Genomic DNA, 19745 nt, shown 5'->3' on the forward strand with positions numbered 1-19745 from the left:
TTCTTACCTGGTAACGTTCTTTAGATGGGATGGTCCGACGACGTATTCCATATCGCTCCCGCCCTGCCTTCCCCGCTGCAGAATTTCTTTGCGATTGCAGCTTACGTTCCGCAAGGCTTTGTGTCTGACTGGCAGTTGGCTAATGTCACAGGTTCTGGGGGAAAAAACTACAACTGAGGCTACGGGCGTCGTGCGTCCTACTTATCACATCGGATGACGTCGGAGGAGGTCCTCGACGACGGCGCATCGACGCAGGACGCAGACGCCGGAAAAAGTTTCCGAAGCAGCACAGCTGTGGTGATTACATGTCATAGATATGCAATACGTCGTCGGACCATCCCATCGAAAGAAAGTTACCAGGTAAGAAAGTTACTTGTTCTTTGTATGCCACTGTGTAAAACGGCTTACACACTTGGTGAAGCCAAAAATAAAGTAGATCTGCCACCAACCTACTCCCTAAAGCATGTGTATGCTAATAGAATCACCCTAGGGCAAAAATGCAGGCCCTGAGCAGCACCGGGCACTTCAGTTGTGACCAGTGCTATGTACCTTGTAATGGGTAAAAAGGGACGTAATGGCAGGGGGACTTCAGGCGAGTCGTACCCTCCAGCCCACCAAAATGACTGGGCAGGGGTGGTGGGAGAGCAAAATGTTGAAGAGCAAAGGGGCTAAAAAGGCTCTAGAATCCCCAAAGTGGAATTCTACTACTATGAAGGATTAATCTCTGCAGTGCTTATATGGAGCAACTCTGGTTGCTTCTCAACAAACCTAATAGCCCACCTCAGCCATTAGTATACAGCAACACTGTGAAAAAAATCTGGTCTAGCTGGGCACACATCAATTCTTAATCACTACCACTCTATCCTAAACCACCAACAGCAGCCAACCACTTACTTGACCTCCAAGCTGCTTAATGGAGCCTAGCCAGCTACCTACGGCCTAACCTGGCAAAATGCACACATGCATCTTTTAATTTAACCTCAAGTGCCAAGGACGAGGCATCGCATCCTTGACACTATGTTCAGTGTCAAGGACGAGATGGCTTGTCTTTTTCTGCACACTGTTTTGAGCAAAGCAGGGATCGCACAAAACAAAAATCCAACCCCCGGGCTATTTTGAGGGGGTGGTTCCTCCTCACAGCCCGGGGGTTGGATTTCTTTCAGTTTCACATTGGCATGCGTAATGCATGCTGACATGAAACAAAGTAATTTTCACTGCTGCAGACGAAACGGGCTGCCACAGTGAAAATGAAAGGCGAGTTTCCACCTTTCTTCCCCCTCGATCTGTGGCACTATTGTGCGGTTCAGATCGAGGGAGGGTGTTGTTGGAAAGGGGAGACTCTCCTTTCCAACAGCACCTTTTGTGAAGCATTGCTGGGCACATTCCTCCCCACTCTCCCCCTCCTATTCATTTTCCCCCTCTTCACCTTCCTTTTTCTACCCATGCCAGGAATCTTGGAATCTACTTTGACTCATCCCTTTCCTTTACTTACCATATTTCCCTTCTCGCTCAGGTCACTACCACTTCTTCAATATCCGTAAAGTTCGTTCTTTTCTCACCTTCCATGCTACTAAGCTCTTAATCTCCACCCTTATCTTTTCTCGCCTTTTCTACTGCTCTTCTTTTTCGGTCTCCATACCTCTCATCTTGCCCCCCTAAATCCATCTACTACTTTGCCATCTGTACCCTCTGTCTTCTCTCTCCCCATGACTCCATCTCCAACTCACTTTCCAACCTAGGCTGGCTTCCTTTCCATTCCCAACTTAAATTTCACTTCCTTTGTCTTGTCTTTAAATCTCCATGACCTTGCCCCTCCTTACCTCTCCTCTCCTCTCTTCTCTCATTCTATACCCCTTCTCGCTCCCTTCGTTCGGTTGATTTCTTCTCTGTCCCCCATCCTTTTTGTGCCTCTTCTCGTTTCCGCTCCTTTCAGCTACTTGCTCCCCTTCATTGGAACTCCCTTCTCCTCACTATCCGCTCCACTTCTGTCTATTCTTCCTTCCATTCCTCCTTGAAAGCACTCCTTCGCTCCTCTCCCTGACTCCTTCCCTTCCTCTCTCCTCCCAATACCCTCTTCCTTGCTCCTCTATCTTCCCTGTCTCCCCGTGATCTCCATCAGCCCTACGTTTCCCTCTACTCACACGCTCTCCCTTTTCTCCTCCTCTGCCCCACCTTTCTTTTCCTTCTCAAATGCAAATTGTTCCACATGCTGTTTTCCCGGTTTGAATCGTGTATAGTGTTATTGATTCTATGTTCCTTGTTTGTTTCCGGGTTGTTAAACTGTAAAGCTCTTTGGATTAAAGCACTATATAAATAATAATAAAATACAAATACAGATTGAGCGCAGATCGCTCTATCCGCGCCCAGCAATGCCCACTAGACCACCAAGCATCTGTTTCTGAAGTGGGGGGCCCCACCCCCCCAACCCTCCAAAGCATGGGGCTAATACCCTGGGGGGGCAGATTGGTGATCCGCCCCCAGGGAAGGGGGCAAACGATCACAAAATTATGAACAAGAGTTTTGGGTGGCGGTGGGCGCCACTAGGTCACCAGGAATGTTATGGGCTAATGAAAGTGGGGGGGGTTTCATACTTTGCTGGGGATTGTGGGTAATATATTCCTGGGCGAATCACGCAAGTCGGATATCTGGATTCCCACGAGTATCTTCTTTTCGGTTCCCTGTTTTCCTTGGTGGCTTCCACACCCTAGGCCCAAATCTTTACGTTGTCCACATGAGCAAAATAAGCTCTGCCGAGAGACTTGGCGTTACCAGTGGTTTAGCCTTTTCCCTTTGCGCCCAGGTAGGTGCACCCACGCATGTGAGGTAATGTTTTCTTCGGGACACCTGTGGGAAGGTAGGACATGTGGTGGTGGCGTGTTTCGGTGGGTGGCTAGAGTGAAATGTCTGAAAATTGTGGTGTTTTCTTAGTCATTTTCCCGATTTGTTTTTTCCCCCCAAACTATGGAATGTTTCCCTACATAGTTGTTGCCTGACTACGCAAATCACCCTTTCCTAAACTTGGAATTCTTTTTACCTTTCAGAAATGTATGCCTTTCTGGCTTCCCATTCAGCTTTCCTACCCTTCTCTTCATTCCATCCGCGCAAGTCCTATTGGACAAAAAAGGCCAAAATCTCCTACCTCTCGCAAAACGGCTCGTAACCATATCAAAATGTTTTTTTTGGTTTCCACTCAAACTGTTCTTGAAAGCCTAGACAATGGTGAGTTCAGCACAGCAAACAATGTGTTCCTAGCTCTTCGAAGGGAAAAACCACAGGCTTCCTTGTACATCATTTGTTGGCATTTTCTGAAAAACCCAAAATTGTCTCCCTTTTTGGTTATTTTCTCTTACCCCACCCCCCTAAAACAAACTAGGATTCCATGGTGGCGTTACGACCGCCTACATGTGGTGGAAAAAAGGGGCCAAATTTGGTAGAGATAGCTCTTGTAACAAAGTTACAAGGGATTGAATGACGACATACCGAAATCACCAAAAAAAAAGGCCTTGGCGCTGGTGTGGGGGGGGGGACATGGCAGTTAAGTGGTTAAACTCCTAGAACCTCTTAGACACAAACTGTGGTCACCAAAGGTGCTCCAACCACAAAGCTCATTGAGGTCAAACAAATGGGGAAAGGGTGCTATATAAATGACAAATACAATACTTGATCCGTACGCCAACAACTTGGTTGCCTCTCGAAGTGCATTTTTTTACCGAAGACCTTTCATACCACATGACATGCCTCTTCTCATTCAAGACTGGAAAAACCAAAACTGAGTGTAGCTTACTAGGCCCTTCTTCTAAACCGGCTTTCCAAGATTGGCTGCATGACATGCACCTTGATGGATTCACATCTCAGTTGGCATGGTGTGCCAAATCACTTGAGGTCACTGGCTGCAGTCTCTCCTCCCGGCAACATATCAATACAAAATCCCCAACTGCCTGGTAATCAATTGACACTCTTCCTGAAGGTAAAACCACTCTGCCCATCTGAGGATTTTTGAACCATGGTCCAGGCCCTGGTAATGGAATCGTTCTATAGTGGGAACACCCTCCTTGCCAGTATCTCGGCCATGCACGTGGTATTGGCTCGGTTCAACGTGCTCATGCACACCTTACTGACACCAAGACATTTGGCCACCTCTCCACATAGTAAGAATTACACTGGCTACTCCTTCCAGCCAGGTTCCTTTTTTAAAAACCACCTGCATCACATACAAATCAACTATTGCCTAACCACAAACCTACCTAGTCGCACAAATCGCAGGCTTGGGTGGGACATGCTCCATTCAGAGCCAGACTATTGAGAGGCTACTGACTAAAGTGCCAAGCAAGAGAAGCTATGCCTCAGCCTTCGAGAGCACCATCCCGGTCACAATAGACGCCATGCCTACTGCAGTTCAGGAAGTTACTTAATATCCTGCTCTTCAGAGAATAACTAGGGGTCACTGTTAGGGAGATTTATCATTTTATGCTTCATCCCCTCTTCTAGTGAGACTGCCAGCACACTTATTAGCACTTCTGGACCTTTTTTGTTAAATCCTGAATGAGTGGAGCCTTTTTCCACTCATTCATATAAGCTCTGGCTTTTTTAACTCTGCTGTTTTACTTTACTACGGAGTCTATTTTTCTCCATCTCTCTTACGGCATCTGTATTTTACTATTGCAGCACACCGCGCCTTATGGGCAGTGTTGCAGGAAACCCTTTGGGTTCTCCTTAGAGATTTTATTTATCCTAGAGGAACTACTGATATTAAGGGTACTTTGTATCTCTCCTAAAACGTTATATTCTGAGATTGGCATCTTATGTGGAGTGCCAAGGGGATACAGAAGATCCCCCTTCTCTCTGCTCCTGTGACTTTTTAGTCACATAGACAACCTAGTTATGGCTGGTGGCAGTGGGCGTGTTCTACCGACTGCTGGGCTATTTGTTTTACAGCAGACTGTATTCAGTCCTGTTTGTGCACAATAGGGGCACCTTCCATTCTGGAAGTGGGAGGTCTGTGTGTATGTCTTGCCTTTGGCGAGAATCCTTGTGTGTACCCACCTATGCTCTACCGCGTTTGTCTTTGGTAGCCCTTCTACTATTCTGGGAGGTGTGTGTGTGTGTGTGGGGGAGGAATGTTTCACTCACCTGCTCTTTTTCTACCTGAGTGCTTGAATGGAACCAGCTCCCACTGGGGAATTGGGGGGGGGGGGGGAGGGGGGTCTGGCCGTCCTGATTGGACAGCATCCTGCCCCTTTCTGTAAACTGCTGAGACTGCAGAGGAGTGTGTTCTGAAACTGAATCAAAGCTGAGGTCCTTGAGGTAAAAGGCAAGTCCACCACTGGAAACTGAAGTAACCGGAGAAAACGACCGGAGATGCTTGCAGACCCTTTGCAACACTGTTAAGATGTAAGATACAATTGGCGTCTCATAACAAATTACTCAAAAATGTTATTTCCCCCCAAAAACTCACTCTATACAGATTTAAATATGCTGTTTGAAAATAATCCTTGTTCTATTGTACAATATAAGTTGTGAATTGATTCGTTGCTAGAGAAAATTAATGTCTCCTGAAGATTTAGAATTGCATTCGCGTAAGGTAAAACCAAAAAAGCTTTTTGAAAATGATTGGGCAGAATGCAGCAATCAACTTCCTTTATTCGTCATTTGCAGAATATTCTAAATTTTCACATAAACAATTACCACGCTTGTTTTATCTGACACTTTGTACAATGAAAGAGGTACGCAGAACTTGTATGTTATTTAGATTAGATCTATTGCACACAAAGGTGAGAATGAGGCATTGGTGCAAGAACAAGGATTATACTTTGGATGACATTTGTAGATTCTGTAAATTAACACAGGAATCATTGAAACCTCCTTCCTTTTTGCACTCACTTTGAAAATGAACAGTGCAGAATAATGAAAGCTTTTTTAAGGGCAGATACCATCTTTGCCAGAAATTGTATTTGGTTGAATTGTATGTGGGGATCAAATAACACAATCTTGGCAACTGTAGGTTGGTAAATGTTATAACAATCGAGTTGGACACAACTGAAATTAAGATCCTGAATTGATTAATTGTTAGATAATAAGATTTGCTTGTTTTTCACATTTGGAAAATGTTTTATGGAAGTGAATAGAAGTTATATTTTTATTTTTGGTCAGTGGAAATTTGTCCATTTTATATGCATTGTATTGTATTATGTTATTTCTATTTTGTTAATTTGTATATGGTCAAAATGAATGGTCTTGTTACTATATTTGTAAAGGTGCTTTGCACCAAAAACAAATCATTGTAATTTAAAAAAAAAAGTTAAGCAACCACTGCCTTCCTGACCCCGTTTTCTGTGCGTCGGGAACTCGGAGGACGACCCCTTCCCTTTGACTGTTGGTAACAACCAGTCCCTAGATAAACTTCAATCATCTATCTCCAGAGCTGCGGAACCCCAATACCAGGAGACCTCCAACCCAATTGAAATGCATTGTCTGACAGGCCAAATCCGTCCAAATCTTTGAGCTGCAGGTGAACCTCCAGAGCTCAATCCAAGTCCCCTCGCCCGAGTGCATGACTACAGCATTCTAAGAAGATTAACCGGGTGAATCGTGTCCTTTGTTGGTGCTGCAGAAAAGGCACCAAAACTTGAGTGACCAGAGTAGCTGAAATCCGTACCAGAGGTCCTCCCTCTAGACTGCTGGTGAGGGATCCTGTCCATTGTCTTACCTTTCGTCACCAGATGAAGGAATCCGGAGGTTGGGTCCAGCGCTGCCACATGGAGGAGAATCCTGCCACAAACATTTCCTTAAACCAAAGGTGTACTGTGGGGGGGGGGAAGGTATTGCTTACCTTAATCTGAAAAGTCACACCAGAGTGTTGGAATGCATGTAGAGGTGTCCAGGGCAACCCCCTCTGACCCAAGCTTCTGCCTGTGTCCCTTTGGCAAATCCTTTCACAGGGTCTCCAACGTTGGTTGTATCTTCATGCGTCTTGGAGACTAGAAAATTTCTGCAGGAGTTTTCGTTGTTCTGCTGTTTGTCTAAACTGCCTCTAGCTAGGGTTGCATTTTGGACTTATAATGCCTTGCTTTGCAAAGAAACTGCCCCTATAACCTTAAACCCTGCCAGTGTTGCACTAAACTGTTTTCCTTCCTAAAAGTCATTATCTTATGTGGTTTTGCTAACTAAATAAAATTACTGTATTACTTTGTGTGCGCGAGTGTGCGTTATTACCGATAATGCCGTAGAAGGGTCATTAGTGTCAAAAGCTGTAACAATTGTAACCGCAAGCAACTACAAACTAAAAAGTGGCCTTTGAGAAGTAGTCTAAAGGGTTTTGGTTCAATGTGCTAGGTATTTAAAATTCTTGTGTGCGTGTATATATAATACACCTATATTTTAATATAGATTTATTGAATAAGGGTTTCATTGAATTGCATTAATAGGTTCAATGTACTTACCTACAGCTCACATCTTCCTCTTATGATGAACCTGACTGTTCTGCCACTCTACGAAGGGTCCATGAGTAGTACAGACTGATACTAAGAGTTGGTAATCTAAAACTATTGGGATAGTTTTATAAAGTCTTACCTCAAAGTGGACTTTAGGAAAACTCCCATAAGTCATTTAGGTCCTGCTACGACTAGGTGTATATCATGAGGTATGGAATATCAAGCTACAGTCTCATGTAATCTCCACTTTCCACTGACCTGTCAACCCCCAAATTGCTTGCACATCACTCCTTTTAGTCCAGGTTTGCGCCAATAAACTTTTGCATACAAGTGAACATTGTCGGCAACCGCCATTTGCTCTCTCGATACCAGCCTTTTTGGTAGACTAATTTTTCTACTGGAAGCAGTGTTGAAAACCTTTCTAGTTACAAGCTGGAAGGAAGGGTTTATGGCAAAGAACAGAACTAATTTTTATTTTATTTTTTTAGGGTTATCTGAGCATGCTGCATCTCAAGGCAGTGGCTTACATAAATCTTGATGCTGCTGTTCAAGGTAAGGACTGAGCTATTGCTATTGGTTTAAAGGGCTGGTCTAGATTGGATTTTAGGGTGTAACCCCTTAAGTCTCCCACTGGAAATGCCGGCAGAACAAAGGTCTATTGAATATTTGCAACCAACTGGAATCTGGTAATGGTATTCCTACATTTTGCCATGTTTAAAATTGGTGGTGGCATAGTTTTTGTATATTTGTTAAAGTGGAATTTGTAAATTGTTGGGAACTATTTGTCTCCCCGCCCCCATAGACCTCAATGGGACAGCCTACATTTTTGCTGTTGTCTGGAACCTATCCTAACTTTTGGTGGCAAGTGAAGCCTTTTTAATTCACTGGCCTTGCTACGCTCATCTGTTTTGGGCACACTAATCAGTCATCTCGCTAGCAGTGCAGGAGAACTGTTACACTTTGTTAAAGTATGCTTATTTTTTCCTGTACACATCACCTTCTGCAAAGTGCAGTAATGACAGTTTTTGTGTCTCTAACTTTGATATTTGTAACATTTTCATTACTTGCATGATGTGTCCATGATTGGCCAGGGCCAGCAGATATTTGTGTACTATTTTCGTTTTAATCTTGTGCAGCTTTGCATTTTCCTGCTTAATTATATTCTAAAATGGTTGTGCCAGTTTTGCCTGTTGGCCTTTTTGCTGCTCTCACAGGACTGAAAATTATCATTTAGGGCATACTGCAGCGCTATGTTCGGCCATATTTGGGGCTGAGCCCGTTTGGTCCCATTCCGCATCGATGGCAACGTGGGGCTGTTGCTGGGCAGATGTGGTGGCCAGAGGCTGTCCAGGATTGTCTTAATTCATGCTTTGCATAGCGATCACCAAGTCCACGCATGCCCTGGTTCAAATAATGATCCTAGTTTCTGTTGGAAGCAAGCCTCCCGATCAGGTTCATACCAGGCCTTCTTAAGCATGAAAACCTTGTAAATAGGACGGCTTAGTTTAGAGTAGAGGGCAGTGCAAATGTCAGGCTACTTGACAGAAACCAGAACGTGTCTTTTGATTTTGCCAGACCGGCAAACTTATAATGAGGCCCATGGTCTCTCAAATCTTCAAGACTACAATTAAAACAACCAAAACCTGACTCTGCAGGAAGTGCAAGTGCTGTACAAAAACAAACAAATGAAAGTTACATTTGTAATTGAAATGGAAACACAGCAAAGCCTGCCCCTGTTATAATCCAGATAGGTATTTAACTTTAAGGTTTTGACAACCCATATTTCAGAGTGGTACATTTCATTGTGACCATAAAACAAACACTTTATTTTTTATTTGGGCCCCACCCCCATGCCCGCTGTACTATTTTGTTTTCGGTAAAATGACTGGATACCGCTTCATACATGGTTCGTCCAACATATAAGCACTGATTATTATACCTCAGTCGATACTCCGTTTTCCGACTTCTGAAGGATGTTAGCCGATAAGGTAGCTCAGCCTGTTAAGCGCTCTTTGCTGTGATCTGTAGTTTGCAGGTTCAACTCCCAGCAAGGCCAATTCAGCCTTTCATCCTTTCAAGATCGATAAAGACGTACCCACTTCGGTTTGGTGATAATTGTGATAAATATGTTCTATGTGCAGCACTTTACCAAAAGCGCTATATAAATAACCATTTGACTATGAGATTAGGTATAGAATTTAGTATGAAGTCCTTGCCTCTCTGCACTGTTCTATCATAACATTGGCATACCATTAGGTAGTACTAGCTCCAGGAAATTAGTACTTTTATTAAACATCAAAAGACAATTCTGCTATTGAACCTCAAAACACACAATACAATTTGTGTTTGCTTCACTATGTAATTAGCTAGGTTTTTGTGTTCATTTAAATATATACAGGAGAGATCAAATGGCCAGACCGTAGAGAAATGATGAAGGGTGTATTCTGTCACAATTCAGAAAGCTGCCGCATTGTAATGATTTCCATACAGTTTTTCCACACGTCATCTGGATGTCAAATACATTTTACTCTCTTGCAAAGGAGAAAAGTCATTTTTACTCTCTTGAAATCACATTTACTCTCAAAGTTTAAAAACGGGGAGTAAAATACTTCCACCTCAAAAATCTTATCTGGAGCACTGGTTGGAAGAGCTTCTGTTTGCTGGGGCCTTGTTTCTCAAAAGCTGTACCATCCAATTATTTTCTAGCAAGGGATTTCCTTTGGTTGCAGGATGCTTTCAAGCACCATTACAATTGAGCCAATGGCACGCAACTTCTGTAGAGCATGTTGCTCTTTTGGATGGTACCACGATGGTTAAACCTTGTGATGTTTTCTATAATATTGCAGTCCTAATATTTAAATTGATTTGTGCAGGTTTTTCAAAACAAATGAACAATTGAAAGTTGCAAAATGGTGGAACTTTTGTGGAGGGTCATTCTTTGCATTGTCAAGGGAATGATTGAAGTAAACAACCAGAAACTTGTGATTGGCATCACACCCACATTTGCACAATTGCTGTTTTTAAGTTAAATGATTTGCTAGCACTCCTAACCCTTTTATTTGTATGGTACAGACCTGAAAGCTTCGTCCGATTTAGACCGCACTCTAATACTTTGTCCATCACAGATTGCTATTTTTGATGGTATGTCCTGTTCGTCGCCTTAAAACGTCGGTTGATCCAAGGAGCACATTTTCATATTGCCCAAAGTGTCCACCCGGGGTGTTCTGCTGGCACCTTGTCTTATTTCAGGACGACAGACCAGTTCTATTGACTTGATTGCTGTTTCTCTAAATTAGAATTTATAGCATGTCGAAATATGAATTCCTCCAGACTACAGCACAGGGACAATTTCTATTTTTTTAAAAAAAAACAATCTTTGTGATCGTACTCTTACGTCCCGTCCCCTTTCCTCCATACTGCATGGGCGTCCCTTGCTAGGGAGACATAACCCTTTTCACCAGAAAAAAACATTCTTCCCCTTCCAATTTGGAGGCGCACAGGGGCACAGCCTTGAGAGAATGCGCCCCCATGACTCGGCCCGTCCACGCCACTCCTCAGTCCCCTGTTCCGCGTCGACGTGAAAGGGCCGATTTCACCAGCGCTCCCGGATTTGGCTTCGTCCATGTAATTCCACACACTCTTCCCCGAATACTTCCATCTTTTTGTCAATCGGGTACCTGGTCCTACGGTGCCATGCTCCTTCCCGGCGCATGTCAACTTCAGCGCGCTTCAGGAGGTGTCCAGCCTGCGAGGGGCTCTTCCTTATGTAGGATCCCCAAGCTCTTGCCACCGCTGGTTTGGCCCCGACCAATGCTGGGAAGGTTGTACTACGTGCGACAAACTTACTCCACGCGCATTGAAGAACAGACTAGCTCGGTGAAGGGAGCTCTCCGAAAGGTCGCCTCCAGAGGATCCAAAGGACTTCGTCAGACAGAAATCCAGGACCAAGGGAGGGCTGCTGTTTTCCATCACACCCCATAAGGGCGACTCCTTCCCAAGGAAACGCCTGAGCGGGAGGAACCTTTCTGGGTCTCGCACCAGCAGACGTACCGAGACTAGTCCAGCTAACGGCCTCCCGGCCGTGGGATTATCAGATCCTTCGGGGTGCAGTGCCGAGGGACTGCAAGATTATTTTACCGGGTCTACGCCCAAGAGGCAACGCCCTAGTACTGGCCTAATGTCTGGAAAGGCACAGTGCTGAGGGACTACAAGGTTGTTTAACCGGGTCTATGCCCTACAACTGGCCTAATGTCCGATTGGGGGGGGCTCCTGCACAGAGCACTACTGGTGGCACGTCCGAGGGCATTACCCCTTCCAGGCCTTGGCCTGGGGTGCAGTGTAGGACTCTTGCTCCACCGCCAAGTCTGGTGGAGGAGGCCGAGCCCAATGAGCCAAAGCACCACGACTTCGGTGTGCAGCTCGACAAAATGGCTGCCGTGCAAGATAAAATGGCTGCTCGTCCGATGCCACTTCTAGGAATGGACCAAGTGGGAGAACAAGTTACAAGGTCGGACTGGTGTCAACCAGGTATGTGGCTTACAATTTATCCATCAGCAGCACAGGGCAGATTTCCCCTGCAACCGAGGCAGTGCGCTCTGGCCCCAGCAGCCCCCAGCCACTCCGTCAATATCACCTGCCACTCATTCACCCTCCGAAGACTGGTTCTTCGAAAGGTTCCTAGAGCTGATGCAAACTCCTCAGATGGGGCCATCCTTCGGGATGCTATCGGAGACATGGTCACTCGACCGGCACCTATAGTCATTCCTCGTATGGCTCCGGCGCCACAGGCCCCAGTGCACCCACCTCCCAAATCCCCCTCCCCCGCTACTCTTGCCGGCTGCTTCGCTTCCAGCTCTCCTACCTCCCACAGTACAAGTGGTTCTGCCCCAGCCTCTACAGCAGCCACCGGCTCCGGTCTCCACACCACAGCGCCCAGTACTCCTCCACCCGCTCCAGACCAACCGGACACTCAGGTGAACAGACTAGGAGGAGGACCCCAACGCGCTGTCGTCGGCAAAGGCAGGGTTGGCGGAATATTTGGCCCTTCCTCAACCCGAGGTTGAGCAGCCCAAAGAGCGGTCTTGGCAGAAGTCCTCACCCTAGTACCCCCTACCAGAACGGGGTTCCTGATGCATAAAGATGTAATTTCCCTGGCCATGAAGGGGTGGCTCAAACCACACTCTGCCCAACCTGTCAGTCGGCACCTCATCGTCAAGTATAGGTAGATGGAGGGGATACACTCTTGCTGTCGGCGCACCCTCAACCACACTCTTTGGTGATTGCTGCAGCGTCACTCTGTTCTAAGCCTCAGTCGTCCTCAGCCACCTCGTCCTCGCCGCTGCTAGGCAAGGAGAAGATCTTGGAGGCATATGGAAAGAAATTGTACTGAAACGCCTCCCTGCACCTGCGTCACGCCAAAGCAGATTACATGCTGGCAGCCGTTAACCAAAGGCTTTGGCGGGAAATAGCGGACTTCCTTCCAGAACTTTCCGTGCAGAGCCAAGCACGCTTCAAAGTGGTGCTAGGAGAAGCCAAACTGGTAGAGAATATCATTGAGTCCACTGTGGCCCACATAGATGCCTCTGGCTTGCTATATGCATCGCCACAGACTGCCTGGCTTCTGGCTACGAAGTTTAACCCTGATGTCCAGCAACGCATATTGGACCTTCCATTCCATTCGACCACCGATGAGGAATTGGATAAAAGGAGAAACAGCTTGCAAACTGCAAAGTCTTTATTCTGACAAAGGCCACGCCCAAGGCGTACACCCAGTCACATCAACGCTCCGACAAGGGCGGGCGTTTGGCAGGTTCCGGGGCTTCCAAGAATGGAGGTTGAGGCAGCCTGACCGGTCTCAGTCAGCAACGGCGCAAACTGGGGGGGGGGAGATTTGGGGGAGGGCAAGGTATTTTTACAGTCCGCAGCCTCAGAGGGAAAGAAGGCATGATGTATCCCGCCGGGTCCACGTGTGTGGGGGGGGCTCAGGCTTGCCTATCACATGCAATTTCAGCACCTGAACTTTTCAGACCCCTGGATCCTCTCTGTTGGAAATTTGGTAGCTCACGTCCCAGAGAGGATTGGGCTTCTATTCCAGGATTTTTGCCATACAAAGGTAGAACCAGGCTGGCCTGAGAGTTGTGCTGGACCTCTCCACCCTCAACCTGTCCCCCTCTTCAAAACTGGTGGTGCTCCCTGGATCTGAAGGACGCTTATCTACATGTCACAATTTGGCAGCTGCTTCGTGCCTTCGTGCACTTCAGGATCATGTGCTGCCATTTCCTGTACAAGGTGCTACCCTTTGGCCACAACTCAGCCCCCAGGGTATACCAGACTCCTGAATGCGGTGGCAGCCCTTCTCAGGTCCATCACGTCTACCCGTACCTGAATGACTGGCTCGTCAGGGTAAGATCTCCGGAACACACTCCACGACCTGGGGTTTACCATCAACCGCAAGAAGTCTCAGCTGCAGCCTACGCAGAACCCGACCTTCATTGGCCTCATCGGGCACAGGAGCCCAGTCTTTCCCTTGAAGGATAAATTCATGGGCATCAAGAGAGCCACCACTCACTTCCTTACCAGGGCAATGACCTTGGCCTGGTGAAACCGTTTGTTAGGTGTCAGGGCCGCGGTCCTACTGGCCGTGCCACACGAGTCTCTGGATGAAGAGATTACAGCTGCACTTCGCAGCCTCATGGAATCGGGAGAAGGGCTCCCAAGCGGAGCCGGTCAGCATTCCTCCTTCTCTCCACACTGGCCTTGCATGGTGGTCCAGGTACTGCAACCTGCGGACGGGCATGCCCTTCCGGCAGCCAGCTCCTCAGGTCGCCTTTACTATGGACTCCTCCCTGGAAGGCTGGGGAGCAGCTCTGGACAACCACAGCGTCCATGCAGTCTAGACCCGGCAGGAGTAGGAGTCTCATATGGCAAGACAGTACTGATCCAGACCAACAAATCCACCAGCAGGCACTGTCAACAGGTAGGTGGGTACCAGGTCCCCTCCACTGTGCAGTGTAGTGGTTAGCATGTTGGAATGGGCCCTGGAAAACATCTACCTCACGGCTGTCCACCTTCCGGGGGAGTCCAACTTGGAGGCAGAAAGGCTCAGCAGACTGGGAGCAGACAATTATGAGTGCCAATTGAACGACCAGGTGCTGCAGAAGGTCTTCGGCAAAGGGGGGCATCCTCAAGTGGATTTTTTTTGCCTCCTGGGACAACCGGAAACACCATCTATTTGCCTCCTGGCAGGGGCAGGGTTCCGGCTCCCTGGGCGACGCATTCCAGATACAGTGGAACGGCAGGACAGCATATGCCATCCCTCCCACACCCCTGGTCCACAGTGTGATCCGTAAGATAAAGGAATTTTTTCACCAGTACAAGAGTAAATGGACCAGGTTCTGTCATTGGGTTGACTCTAAGGAGATCAACCCCCTCTCTGGCACATTGGACGGTGTGCTTTTCTTGTTGGCACACCTCGCTCACTTAAGAGTGCAAGTAGACACGTGCTGCACCTGTCTGGCAGCTATAGGTGCCTGCAGTAACTCGGAGGAGGATCTCTTCTCCTCCAACCCGGTGGTTAAACATAATCTGGTGGGCCTCGCCTGGATCTCCCCTCCCATAAGGAAACGACATGCAGTGTGGGACCTCAACATGGTTCTGGGTTCCCTGGCGCATAAGCCTGTCGAACCAATGGCGTCCGTGGACAACAAACGGGTCACCATTAAAACAGCCATGTTTGTTGGCCTTACATCAGCGCATACGGTAGGCGAGATCCAGGCTTTGGTGGCCACAGAACCCTACACCAGATTCCACAGGGATAAGGTGGTCCTGAGAACGCACCCTGTGTTTCTATCTAAAGTCCCCTGCTTTTTCCATCTAAATGAGGAGATGGTGTTACCTACTACCTTTTGCTGATCCAAAGGATTATGCTCAAAGGGTCTCGATGTCTGGCGCGCTCTGAAATTCTATCTGGACCAGACTAAGAGCTTCCATAAATCGGATGCTCTATTCATCACATTCGGTGTCCAAGGCCTCCATCGCAAGATGGAGGGTGGCTGCCATCAAGGAGGCTTGCGAGGCAGCACAGACCACTGCCAGTGAACATGCAAGCCCATGCTGTCGGAGCCAAGGCCACGGTGGTCGCATTCCAGAGACAAGTACCGTGGCAGGTCATCAGCCGCGGGGGGGGGGGAGAGCTCCTGTGCCTCCCCTTCGGCTTTCTGTAAGCACTACTGTTTGGACGCCGGCTCTAAGTCAGATGCGGCCTTCGGTCAGGCTGTTCGAAAAAACTCGATTTCTTAGAGGGTCGCCTCTCCACCCTGGGGATACTCTGTTGTAATCGCCCATGCAGTATGGAGGAAAAGAGGGTGGTACATAAGAATAATTACTAGTTATTCACCATAGTGACTAATGTATTCTTTAGTCCATAGTTCTTTTTTTTTTCTCCATACATCCCACCATCTCCCCCCCCCCCCCCCCCCCCCAATAAAACTTGTGTCATTAGGCAATGTTAATATTGTCGATGCGCCCATGGTGACTGAGGAGTGGCAGAGTCAGGGGGGGCATGCTCCCAGGGCTGCTCGCCTATAAATCTAATGGGAATTTTTTTTTTTTTTCTGGTGAAAGGTTCCGTCTCCCTAGCAAGGGACGCCCAGTGTGAAGGAAAGGGGTCTATGGACTAGGAGTATGTTAGTCACTACATTGAGTAACTAGTAATTTCCTGTTTCTTTTACTTTTCATATGCTTGAGGAGGTAGCCTTCTAATGAGGGGAGGTTATAAATTGGTCAAGCTTAGAACCATGTGGGCTCTCCACCAGGTAGCTGGTGCAGCACGCACCTACAATGGTAATCTAATGTGTAGCTTTGTTCTAAACCAGGTATTGCTGTGTGCTTGTGTGACTTATCCTTTTGATACTAATAAATACTCTCTCTCTAGGTTCTGGCACATTCAAGGTTTCTGCCAGCCCCATGCTGTACAGCCTTATTGAGAAAACCATGAAAGAGGTTGGTTGCTTTTATTTGGATTAAAGTGATTACTTGAATGGTGTTTCTCAATGTGTGATCGCCCTCTGCCTAGTTTCCTTTTGGTAACCATCAACTACTCACCTTGTTCATCTGGCTCTACCAGGTGAACCTGTTAAACGATCTGCCAAACGAATTTGGGTGCTAACACGTAAATTTAAGTAACCTTGCCCCGGATAATAAATGTCACAGGATAGGCATGTGCAATACTTTGGGGGGGGTTAATTTGTTAACTTGTGCAAGTGGAATTGCAGGTGTTTGGTAGAAAGACCCATTTTTATCTGAGCTAGCCCCTCGACTTGTGCTGGCGTCTGGGTTTTGGACTTTATTTCCTCGGAGCCAAGCAATCTAATGTTCTCCAGCATGGGGTCTGTCATGGATTCATACTCATGAATATTCCCTGTTGTGAGGTCGGGAATCCTCGGTAAGTTTGTTTGGTTATTAGTAGAAAGACAGTTCAGAAACTAATCACTGGTCTCGGTCACACTGCCCCCAGCCAATGACTGCCCTCTACCTAAGCCCCTCCTCTGGCTGCCATCTTCAGATTTTTACCGCACGTTCAAGTTTTGGGAGTCCTCGTGCTATAGTTCTCGAGCTTTACTGCGTTTTGCTTTTTTCCTAAGAGTTTACTCATTTTTCGGTCAATTTGAGCCTCGAGCTCCACCGATTCTTCTGATCAACGGGGACCCGTTTCAGAATTTTTCCACGCCCCTCAAGGACAAATTTTCGTCGAGTTTCTCTTCTTGGAGGATTCCGAAAGACCTCTGAGGCCTACCCCGCTTGGACATGGCCCAGGACAAAGGAGAGAGTGTTTAGGATCTGCCCTGGATGTGGATTACAGAACGTCTTTAAGGAGTATGAGCACTCCCAGTGCCTCTACTGCCTTCATGACGACCAGTCGCACGTGGAAGAGGACTGTGCGTTACGTAAGAACATGTCCGCCCAGACATTGAAAGACCATCAGACTCGATTAACTGGCTGGAGGTGGAAGAGCCCAGCAGCGGGTGAGAAGTCAAAGCGGTCTTCTAAGACCTTTTGAGGGCGCTCCGGCGACGGGGGCCCACCAAAAGGCAAAGCACCATGAGTTTACGGGCACCGGGAGCGCCGTTGGTTCGGGCTCCTCGGCTGCCAGGCAGGGCACAATGTCCCTGACGCCATCAACCACAAGCCAACGCACTGGCTCGGGAAAAGGAAGCCTGAGAACCCGGGTAAGCTTCGGGAGAAGCCCCGGTCGATCCCAATGGAGAAAGCCATGGGGGGGTGGGGCAAGACAGTGACCCTCCCCCTAAGGTGAAGGCCCCAGGCGTGCCCAAGGTCGTGAAGGCCCTGATTCACCCGGTGAAGGCCTTGTTTGAAGGAGTCGTGGCGACCCTGGCGAAGCCTGTGGAGACTACCCCAGTGGAAACTACTTCCGGGCCTAAAGTTTCCCTGCCACCCCAGAGGGAATCCTCTTTTCAATCTGTCGAAGACCCCCGGGACGAGAGGGGGGCACGGTAGCCATAACGGACACAGATACCACCTCTGAAGATGAGTTGGCTGGCGTCAAAACAGATCCTGGACAAGAAGTACGAGGAAGTCTGGTCCTAGCGGAGGGATCCCGAGGTGGCGGATGACGCGAGCAACGGTGGGGCGACTAGGAGCAGCGGGCCGCGGAGGAAACGGATGTCCCTGCACCCCAGCCGTCGCTCCCGTGGCAACCGATGCCTATACCACAGGACAACTCGGGAGCAATCTTGATTGCTATCCAGACCCTGTGTACGGAGATGAGGACAAGGTTGCCGTTACCCCCAGCGGACGATCCAGCGACACCTGGACCGTCGGGGAGCCCACCGAATAAGCGGAGGCAAATCCATCATTCCTTGCCCACACCCTTTCCAGCCTTCACCGTCATCCCCTACACCGAGGGATGGGACGGATGACGACAATGGTGGTGACGACGGGAAAGATCTCCCATCACCCCCTGCCCGGGCCACCATCAAAGTGTCCAACGCCCTCGCGATCGTGGCACGCTACAACCAGGAGCTTTGGTTCAAGATCGCTCCCCTCCTGGATTTCCTACCAGACAAGAGGGCGGAAGCCCTGGAAATCCTACAGGAAGGCAAGGTGTCTTCGGACCACGCCATCACGGTGGCCACGGTCATCACCGACACCAATTTTCGCCAGATGGGCAACAGTGTTTGGCTATGCCGGCGCGGTTGGGCCACCGACTTCCGTCAGGACGTACAGACCAGGGTACTGGACATGCCCTTCGACAGGAACAACCTGTTCGGCAAGGCAGTGCACAAGTCACTGCAGGCCATCAAGGCAGACACCGAGACAGCCCGGGCCTTGGGTGGGAGGCCGGCTGGCGAATTACGTCGGGTGCTAGATGCCCTGGCCCACGGGCACTCTGGAATTCCAAAGAAAGTGTCGCTGTCTACCACCCATGGCCAGGAAGGAAAACCATGTGCCACAGCTGCTTCTGGAGGTACGAGCATTGCTGAAAGGGCGCTATAGAAAATGTCCCAAAGAGGCTCCGGAGTATACTCGCGGTACTTCCTCATCCGAAAGAAGACCTTCGCCGCCTCAACAGATACATCAAATCCCAGAAGTTCTGGATGGTCACCCTTCAGCATGTGCTGGGACAATTGGAGGAAGGCGACTTCCCGTCGTCGCTGGACTTGGAGGATGCTTACTTCCACATCCCCATACGCAAAGGACATCGAAAGTTCCTATGGTTCATGGTCCAAAGGCAGCACTACCAGTTTATGGCCCTGCCCTTCGGCTTGAAGTTGGCGCCAAGGGTCTTCACCAAGTGCCAGGCACCGGTGGCGGCGCGGCTGCACCTGCAAGGGATCCATGTATATTCCTATCTGGACGATTGGCTCATCCGAGCAAAGTCAAGAGAACTCGCCGTCAATCACACAGCGAAGACTGTCCACCTACTCACGGAACTGGGATTCTCAATCAACTTTGCAAAGTTCCATTTGGTACCGTCACAGGACGCCCTGTTCCTGGGAGCCAGACTCGACAGTGGCACGGTTGGCTTCACCGCCGGAGGAGAGGACGAAGGCTATCCTGGGCAAGGTACAACAGCTGTTGACCATGGAAGTGGCCAGGGTGAGGTCCATCAAGTCCCTGCTTGGCATGAGGTCATCGTGCATCTACCTCGTGCGTCTGTGCAGGTTGCGGATGCGGCCACTACAGGAGTTCCTCGACGCCTGTTGGATGCAAGCGGGTGGCAGCTTCGAAGACAAGATCTCACTCAACGAGACTTTCCGCCAAGCGAACCGGTGGTGGGGCAACCACATGCATCTA

At 48.4% G+C, this 19745-nt stretch overlaps 1 protein-coding gene across 3 annotated transcripts in view; it reads left to right on the forward strand.

Moving 5' to 3' along the window:
- The window catches only part of TFRC (transferrin receptor), an 858836-nt gene that overhangs the window by 586495 nt on the left and 252596 nt on the right, over positions 1–19745 (forward strand). For all 3 annotated transcript variants that reach the window (XM_069617499.1, XM_069617501.1, XM_069617500.1), the window contains exons 13-14: positions 7919–7982; positions 16363–16430. In XM_069617499.1, the coding sequence (XP_069473600.1) occupies positions 7919–7982; positions 16363–16430 (132 nt within the window). The remainder of the gene's footprint in view (positions 1–7918; positions 7983–16362; positions 16431–19745) is intronic.

The sequence above is a fragment of the Ambystoma mexicanum genome, chromosome 10 (genome assembly GCF_040938575.1).
Source record: "Ambystoma mexicanum isolate Mex_15411 chromosome 10, UKY_AmexF1_1, whole genome shotgun sequence".
NCBI lineage: Eukaryota > Metazoa > Chordata > Amphibia > Caudata > Ambystomatidae > Ambystoma > Ambystoma mexicanum.